Source organism: Aaosphaeria arxii (assembly GCF_010015735.1).
Source record: "Aaosphaeria arxii CBS 175.79 unplaced genomic scaffold BU24scaffold_1, whole genome shotgun sequence".
Classification (NCBI taxonomy): Eukaryota; Fungi; Ascomycota; class Dothideomycetes; order Pleosporales; genus Aaosphaeria; species Aaosphaeria arxii.
This window is the reverse complement of record NW_022983474.1, coordinates 3,540,808-3,556,412: the sequence shown is the minus strand read 5'-3', so window position 1 is coordinate 3,556,412 and position 15,605 is coordinate 3,540,808. Positions and strand designations below refer to the sequence as shown.

General features: G+C 51.4%; 5 protein-coding genes across 5 annotated transcripts; 4 read left to right on the top strand and 1 right to left on the bottom strand.

Annotated features, from left to right (window-relative positions):
- Positions 1 to 1,347: 1,347 nt before the first annotated feature.
- BU24DRAFT_340175 (mitochondrial metal transporter 2) lies at positions 1,348 to 2,650 on the top strand (the record flags this gene model as incomplete). Its single annotated transcript, XM_033523218.1, has 3 exons — positions 1,348 to 1,537; positions 1,600 to 1,965; positions 2,022 to 2,650. 3 exons carry the CDS (start codon positions 1,348 to 1,350, stop codon positions 2,648 to 2,650), a joined length of 1,185 nt encoding a protein of 394 aa, XP_033389979.1.
- Positions 2,651 to 4,082: 1,432 nt separating this feature from the next.
- On the top strand, positions 4,083 to 4,692 carry BU24DRAFT_417277 (uncharacterized protein). The gene has a single exon (XM_033526680.1). The coding sequence runs from the start codon at positions 4,324 to 4,326 to the stop codon at positions 4,558 to 4,560; it is 237 nt and encodes a 78-aa protein (XP_033389978.1). The 5' UTR covers positions 4,083 to 4,323; the 3' UTR covers positions 4,561 to 4,692.
- A 73-nt stretch (positions 4,693 to 4,765) lies between these two features.
- Positions 4,766 to 6,174, top strand: BU24DRAFT_417276 (MFS general substrate transporter). Its single transcript, XM_033526679.1, has one exon. It carries the CDS (start codon positions 4,783 to 4,785, stop codon positions 5,968 to 5,970), a length of 1,188 nt encoding a protein of 395 aa, XP_033389977.1. The 5' UTR covers positions 4,766 to 4,782; the 3' UTR covers positions 5,971 to 6,174.
- A 646-nt stretch (positions 6,175 to 6,820) lies between these two features.
- Positions 6,821 to 8,986, top strand: BU24DRAFT_417274 (xylulose kinase; the record flags this gene model as incomplete). Its single annotated transcript, XM_033526678.1, has 2 exons — positions 6,821 to 7,550; positions 7,607 to 8,986. Coding segments are annotated over exons 1-2 (1,499 nt in total), but the record flags the coding sequence as incomplete, so codon positions are not given.
- A 1,442-nt stretch (positions 8,987 to 10,428) lies between these two features.
- BU24DRAFT_457599 (uncharacterized protein) lies at positions 10,429 to 12,757 on the bottom strand (the record flags this gene model as incomplete). Its single annotated transcript, XM_033531552.1, has 3 exons — positions 10,429 to 10,946; positions 11,010 to 12,048; positions 12,113 to 12,757. The coding sequence occupies 3 exons, from the start codon at positions 12,755 to 12,757 to the stop codon at positions 10,429 to 10,431; spliced, it is 2,202 nt and encodes a 733-aa protein (XP_033389975.1).
- Between the last annotated feature and the right edge of the window lie 2,848 nt (positions 12,758 to 15,605).

Sequence of the window (15,605 nt, the reverse complement as noted above, 5' to 3'; positions counted from 1 at the left end):
CAAAAAAGTCGATCATCGTATGTCGCGATGGAAAAGGCATACAGGCATAGTTGTAGGCAGCATGTTGAATGTTCTCTGTTTACAATTAGCGGAGCGCTCATTCGGTGCAGTTGAGTATCTGCTATCCGTACTCCGTACAGACTTGAGATGAAAAAATGAGCCGGACACACCCGTCAAAGCAAGGCCTTGGAATGGAAAGAGAAGAATTATTATACGGAGTATAAACATGTATATATAGAGGGACGACTTGGAGGATCGAAACTGACAGTGCATACCTACCTACCATATCTCGAACCATTGTCAATGTCGTAAGATCCAGAGATCCCGGTCCTCTCTTGCATCGTCTTGAATCTTTCGTCTCCATTTCCATCTCCATATCCATCTTACTCTTCTTCTTCTTCTTCTTCTTCTTCTTTTCTCTCTCTCTTTATCTCTGTCACGCTCTACTCCGATGAACGGAAGACAACTCTAAGGTATCATAACTAGAAACATAATCAGATCAGCGACAGGGGCAGTAGCCTCACCAGCACCATCTTCGTTATCATCAGCATCATCATCATTGTATACGACAAAGCCTTCCTTCACTTCCCCTTCTCCGAATCAACTGTCCAACTAGTTACCTATCCTATCTACCTACCTCGTACCTGGGTAGTTACCTAGGTAGTTAGTTTCCTAGTTAATTACCTACCTAAGCAGTTAGAGACTTCCATCGGCTTCCCTTCAGGGTCCACGACGCCGACGCACACGCACACGCAAACGCACACGCACATACGCAGTCGAACCTACGAAACCCCTCAACCCTCCCTATCCTCCTAGCTAGTTAGTGGGCGGTTCCTGTGTCACCTCCTCCTCCTACTGTGCTGCCGCTGCTCGTTGTTTCTTTCGACGGCGGCTCGTTGCTCGTCGCTCATTATTATTATTATTACCCCCATGTCCCTGCGCAACAGGAGCTGCAATGGCCTGTCTCTTTTTAGCCAGCTCCGACGCGTGCATGGCGACGGGCCACGTTCACCACTTTCATCATATCACTCTCCAGTGCCACCGCCCTCACTATCGCTGTCCGCACGTCCATCAACACCAACTCCAACACCACCAGCGGGTCCATCCGCTGCCGCCTCATCCTCCTCCTCCTCCTCCTCCTCCTCCTCATCCTCATACTCATACTCATACTCACCCTCACCGCGCGTCCTCCATACCTCCTTGCGACTTACCCACCAGTTGCGCGTCCTCCGCACGGCCACATCCCCGTCCTCGTCCTACTGGCGCGCCGCCTCGAGTATTTCACAACCCAAGCCCATCAATTGGTCTCGAACCGCACATCGCATACGACACATTTCCCCTTCCGCCATGACGACCACCACCCTGAGCCAGATCCGTGGCCACGCCAGTCATGACCACCACCATCACCACGATAATACCTATTTGCTCTCTTCCAACAAAAAGGATGCAGGCGTCCGCATTACCCGAATTGGTCTTTATGTCAATCTTGGTATGGCTGTGAGTAAGGGCTTCGGAGGTTATGTCTTCAATAGTCAGGGTATGTGCAACGGCTACACTTGTTTTGATCCTCTGAGCCCAGGCTGATACAGACGGGTATAGCACTCATCGCCGACGCCATCCACAGCCTCACGGATCTCGTCAGTGACATTATGACGCTGGCGACTGTCTCCTGGTCCCTCAAGCCACCCTCGGAAAGGTTCCCCAGCGGCTACGGCAAGGTCGAGAGTCTGGGATCACTGGGTGTCAGCGGTATACTGTTAGGCGGAGGCTTCATGATGGGATGGGCAGCTCTCATTGCGCTTGCCCAACAAGTGTTCCCAGAGGCTGCTGAAATTGCTGCGCATTACGGACTGCTACCACACAGTCACGGGCATCACCATGATGTAGACGGTCTGGGACCCAACATCAACGCAGCATGGCTCGCAGGCGGGTCAATCTTAATCAAGGAGTGGCTATATCGAGCGAGTAGGGATACCTTCCCCCGTATGCATTGTGGCAAGACACTGATCAGAACCGCACAGCACTAAAAGTAGCAAATGAGCGCAAATCGTCCGTCCTCGCCTCGAATGCCTACCACCACCGGGTGGATTCCCTCACCGCGTTTGTCGCCCTACTCATGATCTTTGGCTCCAACGTACTAAACAACGCATCATGGCTCGACCCCGTGGGTGGGCTGGTAATTTCATTGATGGTTGTTCAAGCTGGTTGGGGAAACACCAAGGCCGCTCTTTATGAACTCGCGGACGTTGGCATCGAGGACGAGATGAGGGATAACGTGCGAAATGCAGCTGATAAGGCCCTCGACAGCATCAATGCCGGGTCCGCGGCCGAGGCTGTTGAGCTGAGATCCGTGCAAGGGATCAAGTCGGGCCAGAACTACCTGATGGATTTGGAGCTGGCCGTCCCCGGGTCTTGGAGTGTGGAGCAAACCCGCAAAACGGAAGACGCAGTGCGGGAGCGAGTAGGAGCCAAGGTCCGCGGCGTGAAGAGGGTACGCGTGCGATTCGTGTCCAAATCGTCCGGACAATCGGATTACCTGGATGAATTCATCAACATCAAGCCCGGCGCAGCGCTTGAGCCTGAGGAGCACGACCATGAACACAATCACGGCCACAGTCACGGAAGCGGAGAGCCGCGGAAAAGGCAGTAGGCAACGCAGGACAATGTCAGCATGGTGGTTGAGATACCAGGTGTTTTTTGGCGCTATTTTCAAGGGCTATTTGCCCAGGCAGGTTGGGTGCAATGCTGCATCTCGAGATACCACCGGATTTATGGAAAATTAGGATTGTATATAAGCATATCCCGTACACAATTTCACATAACATTCTCATGTGATGATTCCCCAGACGTATCTCTGCATATATACTTTGCACAAGTACATACAGACAGAACAGTAGATCGGAGGAAAGCAAGATCCTAATCATCGACAATCGTACGGGAATGCACGATTCCCAAAGATCCTTTGCACGGCGGCGCAAGGGTCCAGAATCGTATGACATCCACGTGGCCGTGTCCATGGCCATTCTCGAACACTCATACCGACATCCATTTCTGCGGATTCAAGACACGAGGGAGGGAGGGGGAAGGGTTGGCAATGATGGCAAGTAAGGTGTAGCGGATGTGCAGTTCTACCCCAACTTTTGAACGGACCCCCAAACCGGGGAACGGTGCGACCTCAGCATTGCCAGGACGAGCCTGGTACTGGGGAGCTATGATTTCTTGGGAGATGGACAAGCCAACATGATTATCACACACGAGCTTCCATCCCGATTCTGATCGCCAAAGCCCTCGCGTATGAAAGGAGTACAAGTTCATACAAGTAATTAAGAGATTTGGTCCCTCGTTGGGGAAATTCGCACCGCCTCCCCCGCGAAATTATTGGATGGAACCACCAAATACCAAGCCACATTGTCTTGTAAACGCCCTCCCCCGCGCTCTTGGGACATGACAACGTCGCTCGGAGCACGACTCCTATTCGATTCCTTGTACGTCATTACATAGTCCAAGACTCAACGCAAGAACTCACAAGACGGATGATCGCTCAACACGGTGCGGGCAAAAGGGACTTTAACCATTCGTCAATCCTCATACGCTGTAACGGACCTGCGCACTGCCAATTTACCAACATGCCAATTGTGCCAAAGTTGCCAACATGTAATACGCCTATAGCGATCTCCATTCAAGCGACCGTTTTGTATACCCTCAACATTGGATTTGTATCAGCTGGGGGGAGGGATGATAGAGGGAGGGGGGTTCATTGCTGTTGTGGAATATGCACATTGACAGGCATAGACGCAGAAAAGTATCCATATTGATTTACTTTTTGCTCGAAAGATTAACATGATGCCTACCACTATATACAAGGTCGACGACTATTTGCCCAATACTTGCATCTCAGAAACGTTTGTTGGGGTACTCGAATCTACAAACTACAACGCAACGCAAACCACATGGAACGAAGTGCGAGATAAAGAGGAGCAAACGGTCGCAACTTGCAACTATCCGTCAGTGCGGTCGGCTGTACGGGACCTTGGAAGAACATATAGGTGTTTTAAGGATGGTTTCGGTCCAAGACTTGCATGGCAGCATGGCAGTCTTGTCGAACTACAAAGTCGATAACGCGTGCATCACCAACGAACGCGACTCCCCCAGTATAAAAATCCGGGGCCCCAGACCGGATGGTCTTTCCCCAGGCTGGAATCTCCCAACGCTCTCGTCTCCCTCAACGTCTTTCATCCTTCACCTCGTCCTACTACTTTCTCATATATAAGAATAACGACAATATCTTTACACCCTCCCGTGCAACGCATTTCAGCCCACAGCATGAGAGGTTCACCAGATCTTGGTGCCTCCCCGGAGAAGGACGCCCCTTCGCCCCCAAATGAGTTCGAAAACATCGACACCGTAGAGAATGCCGGTTCTTCGCTTGCAGTGGATCTCGAGACCGAGAAGAGGCTCATGCAGAAGTTGGACCGCCGGATCATTCCCATGATTTGCTGGATCTACCTGATGAACTTCATGGATCGAGGTATGTGGTGTCATCGAGGGCCATCTCTCTGAAGACCGACAGACGGATTGCTGACCCCCTCATTCGATAGTAAACATCGGCAATGCTCGTCTGTACGATCTCGAAGCCGAACTAGGCTTGACTGGTGATCAATATCAGCTGGCCGTTTCCATCCTCTTCGTCCCATACTGTGTAAGTTGCTCTCCCTATATTCTCCGTACGTACCGTCCCATCTAACCGAATCGATTGGCCAGCTCTTCGAGACACCATCCAACATGATCGTCAAGCGTCTCAAGCCAGCTCGCTACCTCGCTGGGCTAATGTTCCTGTGGGGTATCACGGCGACATTCACGGCCTTTGTGAACAACTTTGCTGCTCTCGTCGCGTGCCGTATCCTTCTGGGTACTTTCGAGGCAGGTCTGTTCCCCGGTATCCTCCTGTACCTTACCATTTTCTACAACAAGCGCCACATCTCCCTCCGAAACGCCTACTTTTATGCTACATCTGCAGCGGCTGGTGCCATTGGAGGTCTGGTTGCCTATGGCATCGGCTTTATGGACAATGGCGGAGAAGGTACTGCCGGATGGCGTGCGTGGCGATGGATCATCTTGATCAATGGAGTCCCCACCGTTCTAACCGCCTTTATCGTGCCATTCGTGCTACCCAACAGCCCAGAGACCGCCACTTTCCTCAGCGAGGAAGACCGCCGCAATCTGGTCCTGCTCCGCGAGGCTGAAATCGGCATGACCAAGAGCGCGCAGGAGCTCCACAAGGAAGACGTCATTGCCGGAGCCAAGGACTGGAAGACTTGGGCTTGGTCAATCGCTCAGTACTGCAGCCACACCGTGCTTTACTCCTTCAGCGTCTTCCTCCCGACCATCATCGCTGAGATGAACGGAGCGTGGAGCACTGCGACTGTCCAAGCCCTGACGGTGCCCGTCTATGCTCTCGGGGCCATGACCTACCTCACGTGCGCCTTTATCAGCGATGCGACTCAACATCGTGGCATATTCTGTCTTTCCGGTGCGCTCGTGATGATGGTCGGGTACATCTTCCTGATCGTGCACAAGAGCATAGCATTGAGCTTCGCCGGCACGTTCCTCGTTGCAATGGGTTGTTGGACATCCTCTGGATCGGCCATGGCGTGGCTCAACACCAACAATCCCAGGTACGGGAAACGAGCCTTTGCGAGCGGGATGCAGATTACGATTGGAAACTCTGCTGGTGTTGCCGCACCGTTCCTGTTCAGCAATTCGCATCGTCCTGCCTATCGCCCGGGATATGGAGCGACGATCGGGTTGCTTGCGTTCGCCAGTGTGATATATGTGATCCTGCATATGTATCTGCGAAATGCCAACAAGAGGAAAATCTCTGGCAAGGAGGACTGGAGAATCGAGGGCAAGACAGAAGAAGAGGCCGCCGAGATGGGAGATCTAAACCCCAAGTACTTGTACACGATCTGAACAGAATGCGGGAGAGCGCAGATGTATTATTTGGGCTCTGTGAATGAAGAGAGCGCAGATGTATTATTTGGGCTCTGTGAATGAAGAGAGCCAGACCGGCCTGCCCTGCTATGGAGCTATGGAAAGTCGGCGTTGGTCTTGTTATCGAGGTAGAATATTATTAACGTTCTTGAACTAGGCAGGCACTGTGAACTGGTTAACATGTTGCGAGTACTTTTAAGCAATTCGTATAATTCTTGTGGAATATTAGATCTCTTCCCATGGTGCTGTCTTTCACTATTGTATACATTGCGTACTGTTGATGGGAAGTTGATACAGTGTAGTATACTTAGGTGCTCAGGTACTCAGGTACTCAGGTACGTGTGTGCATGTACCAACTTACGAGTATTTATTGAACAACACCAAAAACGGCTACAAAGCGAATCTACTCCACTCGACTCGGGAGATGTAGCGGATTATTAAGAAGGCGAATGCACAATTTACCCGCGGTCTTTTTGGAGTAAGAACAATTTTCCGTCTTCCTGTGCCAGGCCGACCGGCAAAAGGAGCAATGAAAAACGATGGACCCCTAGCGCGTCATTATTGTGGAATCTATCGATAAGCTTGGGGAGGTGGATTTACGAGTAGCAACAAGACTCGCGACCTTATATATATATTTTATTCATCAGTCACTTCCACACACCCTCTCCTCTCTTTTCTTTTCAATTATAACTGTCACACGATAATCATTAAAGAGTCTTGCTGGGAGTAGCCGTCGTTGATTCTCTGAAGATTCATCATTACCCCCTTGATCGTTGGTCGCATCATATCAGACGACGTCACCTGTAACTATTATACTCGCAAATCCTTTCGACAATAATGGCTGCAAACGCACAGTACCTGGGATTTGATCTCAGTACTCAGCAATTGAAGGGTGCGTAAAGCCGCGTTTTCGTTTCGTTGTGATTCCCTCCTTCGCGTCTCTTCCGCCTATGCAGAAAGCTACCCCGCCGCCGCCGCCGCTGCTGCTCGCTGCGCATCCCTCACTGTCTCCCCACCAATGCCCGCCTGTCCGAGTCCAATTCGACACCATTGATACACAATAAACCAATGCTCACCCGTCTTCGCTCGCAGGAATCATCGTCGGTTCCGATCTGAAACTCATTCACGAAGCAAAAGTCGACTTTGACGCCGATCTCGGAAAGTATGGCATCGAAAAGGGCGTTCTCACAAACCCGTCCGAGGGCGAGGTCTTTGCGCCCGTCGCCCTATTCCTCGAGGCCATTGATCTTGTGCTCCAGCGATTGAAGGATCAGGGTGCAGATTTCTCAAAGGTCCAGGGAGTCTCCGGAGCTGGCATGCAGCACGGTACAGTCTTCTGGAGCAAGGACGCCGAGACTCTGCTGGGAGGCTTGGACGGCGGCAAGACATTACTTGAGCAGCTCGAGGGTGGTGCAAAGGGCGAGAGAAGGGGAGCCTTCAGCCATCCGTTCAGCCCGAATTGGCAAGATGCGAGCACACAGAAGCAATGCGACGACTTCGACGCCGCCCTGAAAGACCCCGTCTCATTGGCAGATGCTACCGGTAGCAAGGCACACCACGTACGTTCTCTTCGTATCCACGGAATCCTTCACTGGCTAATGATTCTATGCTACAGCGCTTCAGTGGCCCTCAGATCCTTCGCTTCCATACGAAATACCCCGAAGCCTACAAGGCAACGGCCCGCATCTCCCTCGTCTCCTCCTTCCTCGCTTCCATCTTCCTCGGAAAGATTGCTCCAATCGACATCAGCGACGTTTGCGGTGCGAACCTGTGGGATATCAAGAACGGTCGTTGGCATGAGGATCTTCTCGCGTTGGCTGCTGGCAATGATGGAGTCGAGGATTTGAAGTCGAAGCTCGGCCACGTCCCAGAGGACGGCGGTGCCAGCTTTGGAACCATTTCGAAATACTTCGTGGACCGATACCAGTTCCCTTCTACCGCCCAGGTGATAGCATTCACCGGTGACAATCCTTCTACCATTCTCGCACTTCCTCTCCGTCCCTCCGATGCGATTGTCTCCCTCGGAACATCGACCACATTCCTCATGTCGACGCCAGAGTACAAGCCTGACCCATCATACCACTTCATGAACCATCCCGCAACCGCCGGTCTCTACATGTTCATGCTGTGCTATAAGAATGGTGGCCTTGCGCGTGAACACATCCGTGACGCGATCAACAAGCTCTCCTCCACCTCCGACAAGTCGTGGGATCAGTTCAATTCGGCGGCAACTAGCACTCCAGTTCTGGGCCAGGAGGACCCTTCCACCGACCCAGCACGTCTGGGACTGTACTTCCCCCGCCCTGAGATCGTTCCAAACGTAAAGGCAGGGACTTGGCGATTCCTGTACGAGAAGGACTCTCTCTCACCGGTGGCCGAAGGAGACGATAAGGGTTGGCCCGCGCCACACGCCGACGCCCGCGCGATTCTGGAGTCGCAATTCCTCTCCCTCCGGCTCCGCTCGCAGAACCTCGTCCATGCCCACGGCGACCTGCCGCCCCAGCCCCGCCGGATCTACATGGTCGGCGGAGGCGCCGTCAACCCGGCCATTGCGGAACTTGCGGGCGAGGTACTCGGCGGGGTCGACGGCGTCTACAAGCTCGACATCGGCGGGAATGCCTGCGCGCTGGGCGCTGCTTACAAGGCTGCCTGGGGCGTTGGACGCAAGTCGGGCGAGAAGTTCGAGGACTTCCTCGAGGCGAGGTGGAACGAGGACGAGTTCGTGAAGAAGATCACCCAGGGCTACAGGAAGGGGACCTGGGAGAGGTACGGGGAGGCATTGAAGGGATTCGAGGAGGTGGAGAGGAGAGCGATTCAGGAGAAGGGTCAGGGCATAGCAGGAGGAGAGGCAGCCGCTGGTGGAAAAGTTAACTGAATTGGAGGAGTACTATGAATTGATAGTATGCTTTTCTCTAGTATATAATGTTGAAAGGAGCGGCTCCACATGATGGAATGGCATGATTTTAATGATATCGAGCAGAAATTATGACGGTTACTCCATGCAGAAGTGACAGGCGTGTTCGACCAAGTTTTCATTCGGATGTTTTAAATTGCTTTTTGTTGAAGTCTTGTTCAAAGAAAGATTGCAACATCCAACATAAGCTACATATTTTCCTATTTAATCTATCTGTGGCAAAACAAACGCAAAATCCACATTGCACTAATTCATCGAGTAATTCCGATTCTCCTTTCCTAATCTATTTACTCTCCGCTCCAAGTTGCTGGCGTGGGCGGCGTGGTGGAAGGGTTCGAACATTGTTGCATCTCACGTTATCACAGGCACGCGGGACTTTTGTACGACGTGAGAGCAACCCCATCGGCTGCATGCAACCGATGAAACTGTGCTCTTCACATTTGATTTTTTTTCCATTTTCTGGTTCTGTAGGTGATGAATACTATGGACTCACTATTGGCTAAGGAAGCACGGGTCTATGTGGTTGCGTGGTGGCTCGGTCACAAAATTGACCGAATCGGCGCCCATGAGAGAGAATAAAGAACAAGGAGGTCTTGGAAATCAAGCATCGCGACAAGGAAGCTTCGAAATTGTAAGGATTTATTCCATAACTTCTGATCCGGATCCAGATTGAGATCCAGTGCAATGCGAAACATTGATGCAGACTACCGCCGAGATATATGATTAACGTACGTGGCAATTACTAGAGAAAAAGGAAAATGAGGCATACAGAAAGGCAGATGGAAAAGATCATTAGAGAAAATAAAATCAAAAAAGCCAAATTGAATCGCCATAAATGAGGACTCTCTATCAGCCGTTAATCCTCGTCCATCATTCGAGCGTCCACAGTGAGATCTAGGAGCCGTTTTCCTTTCCGGCGTCCACGATCCCCAGTCCGACTGCGAGTTGATCTTCGAAAGGGTTCATTCATTCATCCAGTCATTGTCCTGTACTTTCCTCCTCTTGATTCCATTTTCCATTATAGCCATCTAAAAAACCTTGCCCCATGTCCCACCACCAACCCAAGTTTTTTCCACTGCCGGTGCCCGCACTTCCCCAGTTCCACCTTTTGACCTTTTGACCTTTTGAACACATCCTAACAACCCAAAGAATGCAAGAGCATTAATTTTCCAAACAAGAGGTGGGGTGGTCGATTCCAGAGAACCAAGTAGCCGCGTGTGAGTCCCCAGGAAATACGATGACTGACCGTCACACCCTTTCCAATTGGCCGTGTAAAATGCGGAATGTGTGTCTCTTAACAACACCATATTGTCGAAACCAAGGGGAAATGTCCAATCCGTAAAGTAGGGCTCATCGGAGTTGCAGTTGACAACCCCGTGAGGCAGTCTTGAGTCTCATGACACAGAGCGATCACGGATGGCGTATATAAATGAGCTCTGCCGGTAGAACCATGAGAAGTCCAAAACAAAAACGAACTGTTCATGCAAAGAAGATCAATAAATCATTTTCCCTGAAGATATCGTTCAAGTCGCACTGTCGGAGCTAGGACTTGAACTGGTCTTCTCGCCCTTTACTGGAACATCCACGGTAGGCGTCGAGGCATTGGTCGGTCCGGACACGCCCTTTAGCGCCGCCAGCTCCTTCCTCAAAGCCTCCATCTCTTGATCTTTCTTGACAATCAACTCATCCTTTTCGCTGCACTGCTTTTGCAATTGTTTAATGTAATCGATTGCACTCTCCACCTTCGCAGCTTTGGAGTTGTTACTCTGCGCCGCCGCGCTGCTTTCTGGGGATTTCTCTTCGTTGGCATTGCCTGGTGGAATATTTGGGGACGGAAGCAGGGCCTGCATCTCCAGGAGCGCAGTGTTGATACGATTGCGGCGACCTTGCTCGGCGATCTTATGAGATGTCCGTTTAGAAGTCAGATTGGTGGAGAGTGAGGTTGGGTAGACGACACCGGGGACGGTAGTGCCGTCAAGAATGTTTTGATAATTCGACTTGGAGGCGAGAAGAAGTGCATGAGTGTCTTCTGTAACATTGCCTGGATAATTGTTAGATTCTTTGCGCTGTAGTATGGCGAGATTGGCTTCGGTGCAGGACTTACCAGACCCTCCATCCGGAAGAAGAGGCTTGATGCTTGGCGATATTTTTGGCCTCAGGGCTGGACTAACGAGCGTGGTGCTAATGCTACCCCTCTTCTTCGTATTCCGTCCCGACTTTGCATCGGGACGCTTGCCGTTGCCTGCAGCGAAAGCAGGGGACGTGGGAGATGCTACAGCGCTGAGCATCGGGCTCGGTCTACTTGAAAGCATGGCCGAGCCTGGCGTGCTCAATGGGCCAAGCTTTGGGGTCTTTCGTGCTCCGATCCGCGGTGTGGTTTGGTCGTCATCGTCGTGGATTGCGGTGTCCATTCTCGACATCGGAGGCCTTTCCAGTGTGGCTTCGGGAAGCGAGAAATCGTCCAGTGTAGCAGGCATATCGGACGAGGATTCGCCAAGGCTGGGTGACTGCTGCAAACGCATCAACGATGCAGGAGTGGCCGGACAGACTCCGTTACCGTTGACATTGATGCTGTCATTCTTCTGATTGATCTGAGCGCGGATAGCGGGAGAGCTTGTCACAGAATTTGGCAACGGAGGCGGCCCCATCTCCGTAAGAGGCTCTGGCGAGACCGAACTGAGCTCTGAGCTGTCACCGCTGTGAGGAACACCGAGGCCCTTGGACGAGGGGCGTGACCTTGATCTCTGTGCCTCTTCGACGAGTTCGCTGACCTCTTTCGGGGGGATGAGAGACGAGACAGTTGCTTTCCAACGGCCTGGTTTCACAATGGGGGACTGTCGTACCCGGCTCGATGCACTACTTGAGCGTGGTGCACTCCTCTTCGTGCTGCGAAGCTTGCGGCCCGGTTCTGGCTGTGCCATGGCTGATTCGCCTAGGTCCATGTCCACGTCGATTGGCGATGCGCCCGTGGAGCTGCCAGAGGTATGGTACTGATTGGGGAGATTCTGTGGGTGTTGCTGAGTCTGCGCATTCAGCGCGGGCGAGGTCAATGGACTAAAGTAGGCCCCGGGGACGGTGAAGTCTGGCACTTGGAAGCGCGCATCGTGGGGAGTGACGGCGGGAGAGACAAGAGGGGTGAATGTCTAGAGGCAGGGTTAGAATGGCGTTGGACGTGGGGTGGATTGTCACGATATATGGCATGCGTACCTCATCTTTCCGCAGGAACCGTTGATCGAAGAGAGCCTGCTGAGGATCCATCTGTTGGAGGTAGCGCGCCGGGTCGCCGTGCATCTCTATGCTGTTGGGCGTGGGCGGCACACCGGCATGAGGTCGGTAGGCCTGCTCTTGAGGCTGAGAGAAGGTGGGCGTACCCGGGTGGTTGTATTGTTGCATGCCAAAATCGAAGAAGCCATTCCCACTCTGAGACATGTTCTGCGACATGTTTTGAGGGGCATGTTGGTGTTGTTGTTGTTGTTGTTGCTGCTGCGCGGGGTGCTGGTGGTGGTGGAGGAGCTGTTGGGGTTGCTGCTGCTGCTGCTGTTGGAGGTGATGCTGTCGTACGCCGGCCCCGCCATTGGCATGTGGAAATCCGGAACCGTGGCCGTGGCTATGTTCCTGTATTATTTGTGGACTGAATTGGCTCTGGAGATGTTGGAGATCGAGAGTGTCGGCCAACTCGGTCAGTTGACGGTTGCTATCGTGGTCAACTGGGCCGGCCTGGGAATAATCCACACCGAAGTCGAGATCGATGTTCTCAAAGTCAAGCAGGTTGCCGAAGTCATGATCAGCGGGTGCGCCCATGGGGTCGAAATGCTCTGGAGCAGACCATGAGGAGTTGCTGGCGTCGTTCATCGTCGCGGGCGCCGAATTCGTGCGAGGACGTTGTCAAGACTCAAGAGGACTCGACAGGCCGAAAAGGCGCGGTGGAAGCAGACGCTCCAGAAGGGTAGCGAAGGCTTTTTCTCCACGGGCGTTGGTTCCCTATAGTAAAGTAGCCACTAGGGAAGAAAGTCAGTGGGTGAGTGAGTGAGTGAGTAAGTAAGTAAAGTAATTAGTCGGAATAGTTTAGGGTGTGTACTCGTAAGAGACGAAGACTACGAGTAGGTAGGTAGGGCCTGGCTCCGTTTCTTTTAGTGGGTGGTGGGTGGGTGGGGCTAGCGAAGGGCAATGGACGGGCTACTTTACAAGTACATTACAAGTACTTGAAGTCTCGTATGGTACTTGTACCTCTACTGAGCTACGGACTCCATCTCGTATCTACACTCTGGGTTATGTGCAACACCTACTTACAATATGGTAACTAATCCAACATGCATCACATTCGGTTGGGTTTTGAAGAGGGATTCCCCGGCGCGCGCAAAGGGACTGCGGGGGGAAAGAGAGACAGTGTACGAGTTCTTGTACGGAGTAGAGGTAGAGAAGCGAGTGACGCGGGACGGATAACTAGGATAACGGGGTGATGGTCAACAGCTGCGTTACTGTCATTATAACTGACACGTTCGTTGGAGACGAGTTCTATGGGAGAAAGAGAAACAATACTCTTCAACAGTTTCCAACTGACCAACTGTTCCTCGGAGCGGGACAAACAGGAGGGAGAGGGGAGAAGAGAAGACGAGAGATGATCCAGAGGACGATGCACCGCGTCAATGGCATCGAATGAGGATGGGCACAGTCGGCCTTGCAGCGTGGGTGGCATGGCAGGTGGGTGGGCGGATTGCAAGCACCCGGCACTGTGACTGAACAGGCCTCTTTTCCTGCATCTTCACTGTGTTCCTACAGGGCCACAGGCATGTGTGAACGACATACCCTGTCAAGCCTGTCCACACTCCCCACGCCTACCGCGTAGTAATTTGCCTGGAGGTTGTGAGATAGGATAGGCAAAACCCAAAAAGAGAGCCCTCAACCCATCCCACTCGTTGCCCGAACTACTCCGTATCAACACCCTCCCCCATCGAGTAATAAATCGAGTCGATTGTGGCTGTTGGAACCTCTGAGACATGCATCATTCATCACCCATAGGTACGGAGCAGTCGTCAGCCATTTCCTGGGGAAATGCGCATTCCTCATTTCCCCAAGACAATTGCACGGGCATACGACGCGCTTATGCTTGTTTTTTCTTCTTTCTATTTGGCCATGGGATGGATGGATGTTCTTTGGTTCACCTTGAAGGTTGTGCTCCGTACTACATGCTCCTTTACCATCTGTCATCGTCGTGGGGTTCTTATACTGTTCAGACAATAATGGAGGCCAAAGAAACCTGCTCCTGCGCATACCAGATCTCTCTTACATGTACTCCGTACAGCAATATTACATCCATGGGGTTTGCTCCTCAAAGAGAATGGGAGATCTGATTTGTTCTGTTCTGTAGCGACCGGTGTGTTGGTAACTTGGTATCAGGCTGGCGGCACCGACCCCCACCCACCCTATGTTCAACGTTCAGCAATGTTCGTTGAATGCTTCAAGCCAGTCAACCTAAACTCTTATATAAATTCTCTGCATGATACTCATGTACACGGACATAGATACGTAGTAGTTAGTTGTACAGTAAACAGTCCGATTCTGTACGAGTATGTACCTCATGTGGTAGGTAACTGGGTAGTCAGTGCCTGGATATATAGTACCGAAGTACTTGTAGATTCTGATGGAGGCTCTTAGCTGAAACAATGTCTCAAGCATAAGTTGGTAATACATTAGTATATCTATTACCGAGTACTTGACTATTTGAAATTTGATACAGAGTATGTAGTGACGAACTAATTAATTGTTAGGTATATAGGGAACATTTACACAGTGCTTGTACAAGTAGGTAAGTAATACGTACAAGTATACATCTCGAGCCGAGCGTGGGTCGGGCGCGGGATGATGGTTAAGCTCATACGGCGCATACGGTAATGCTCTATTCGTAAATGTAATAATACTCCGTTGGCTTGTCGGTGTACATGCCGTCTACGGTCACCATCTAGCCTCTAGTGACCTTCACAGGTGACAGTACACCGTAATAGATATCTACTCGTACCTATATGTATGCATGTACGGAGTATGTACGTATTGGACCCTGACCTGGCACTTTCACCCATACCCGCGGACCACAAAAATGTCTCCATCACATCATGGCATCGTCACCATGAATATCATCGGCATATCCACATCCAGATTGATGTTTGAACATCATCATACAACTCATGTTCCAGTTCTGATTATCTTATTCATGTTAGCATTCTCCACTTGTTACTTGTTCGGCACAGACACGAACTCTTCCCCACCATCCTCCATCCCCCTTCCATCGCTCAGTTGTTGGTCAGTACTACTCCGTACTCCCTTAGCAGATCGGACCCAAATCTAGGCACAAGTAAAATCTAGAGAGACCGAGAGACAAACAGAAAAAACAACGCTGACGCGATGCGCAAATCGCACAAAATCATTGGAATCTCGTGCTAGCAGGTAAACTCGATCCAAAGGGTCAGCAGGTCGTTACCATCGATCTCAATCCATTTTTCACCGTCTTGAACCGTTAATAAAATCCAGCCTCAGCCCACTCACTCGAGTCACTACACTACTAGTCAATTGTTCGAATTCCAAATAGCTAGCTTTTCGTCCCTTAATTTTACTACTCGTAGGTTCTTTTGTTACGAGGTAGACCAAAGTAGGTTAATTTGCTCCCCATTGTCAAAACCTTCCTTTCTCATTATTTCCGTCCCCG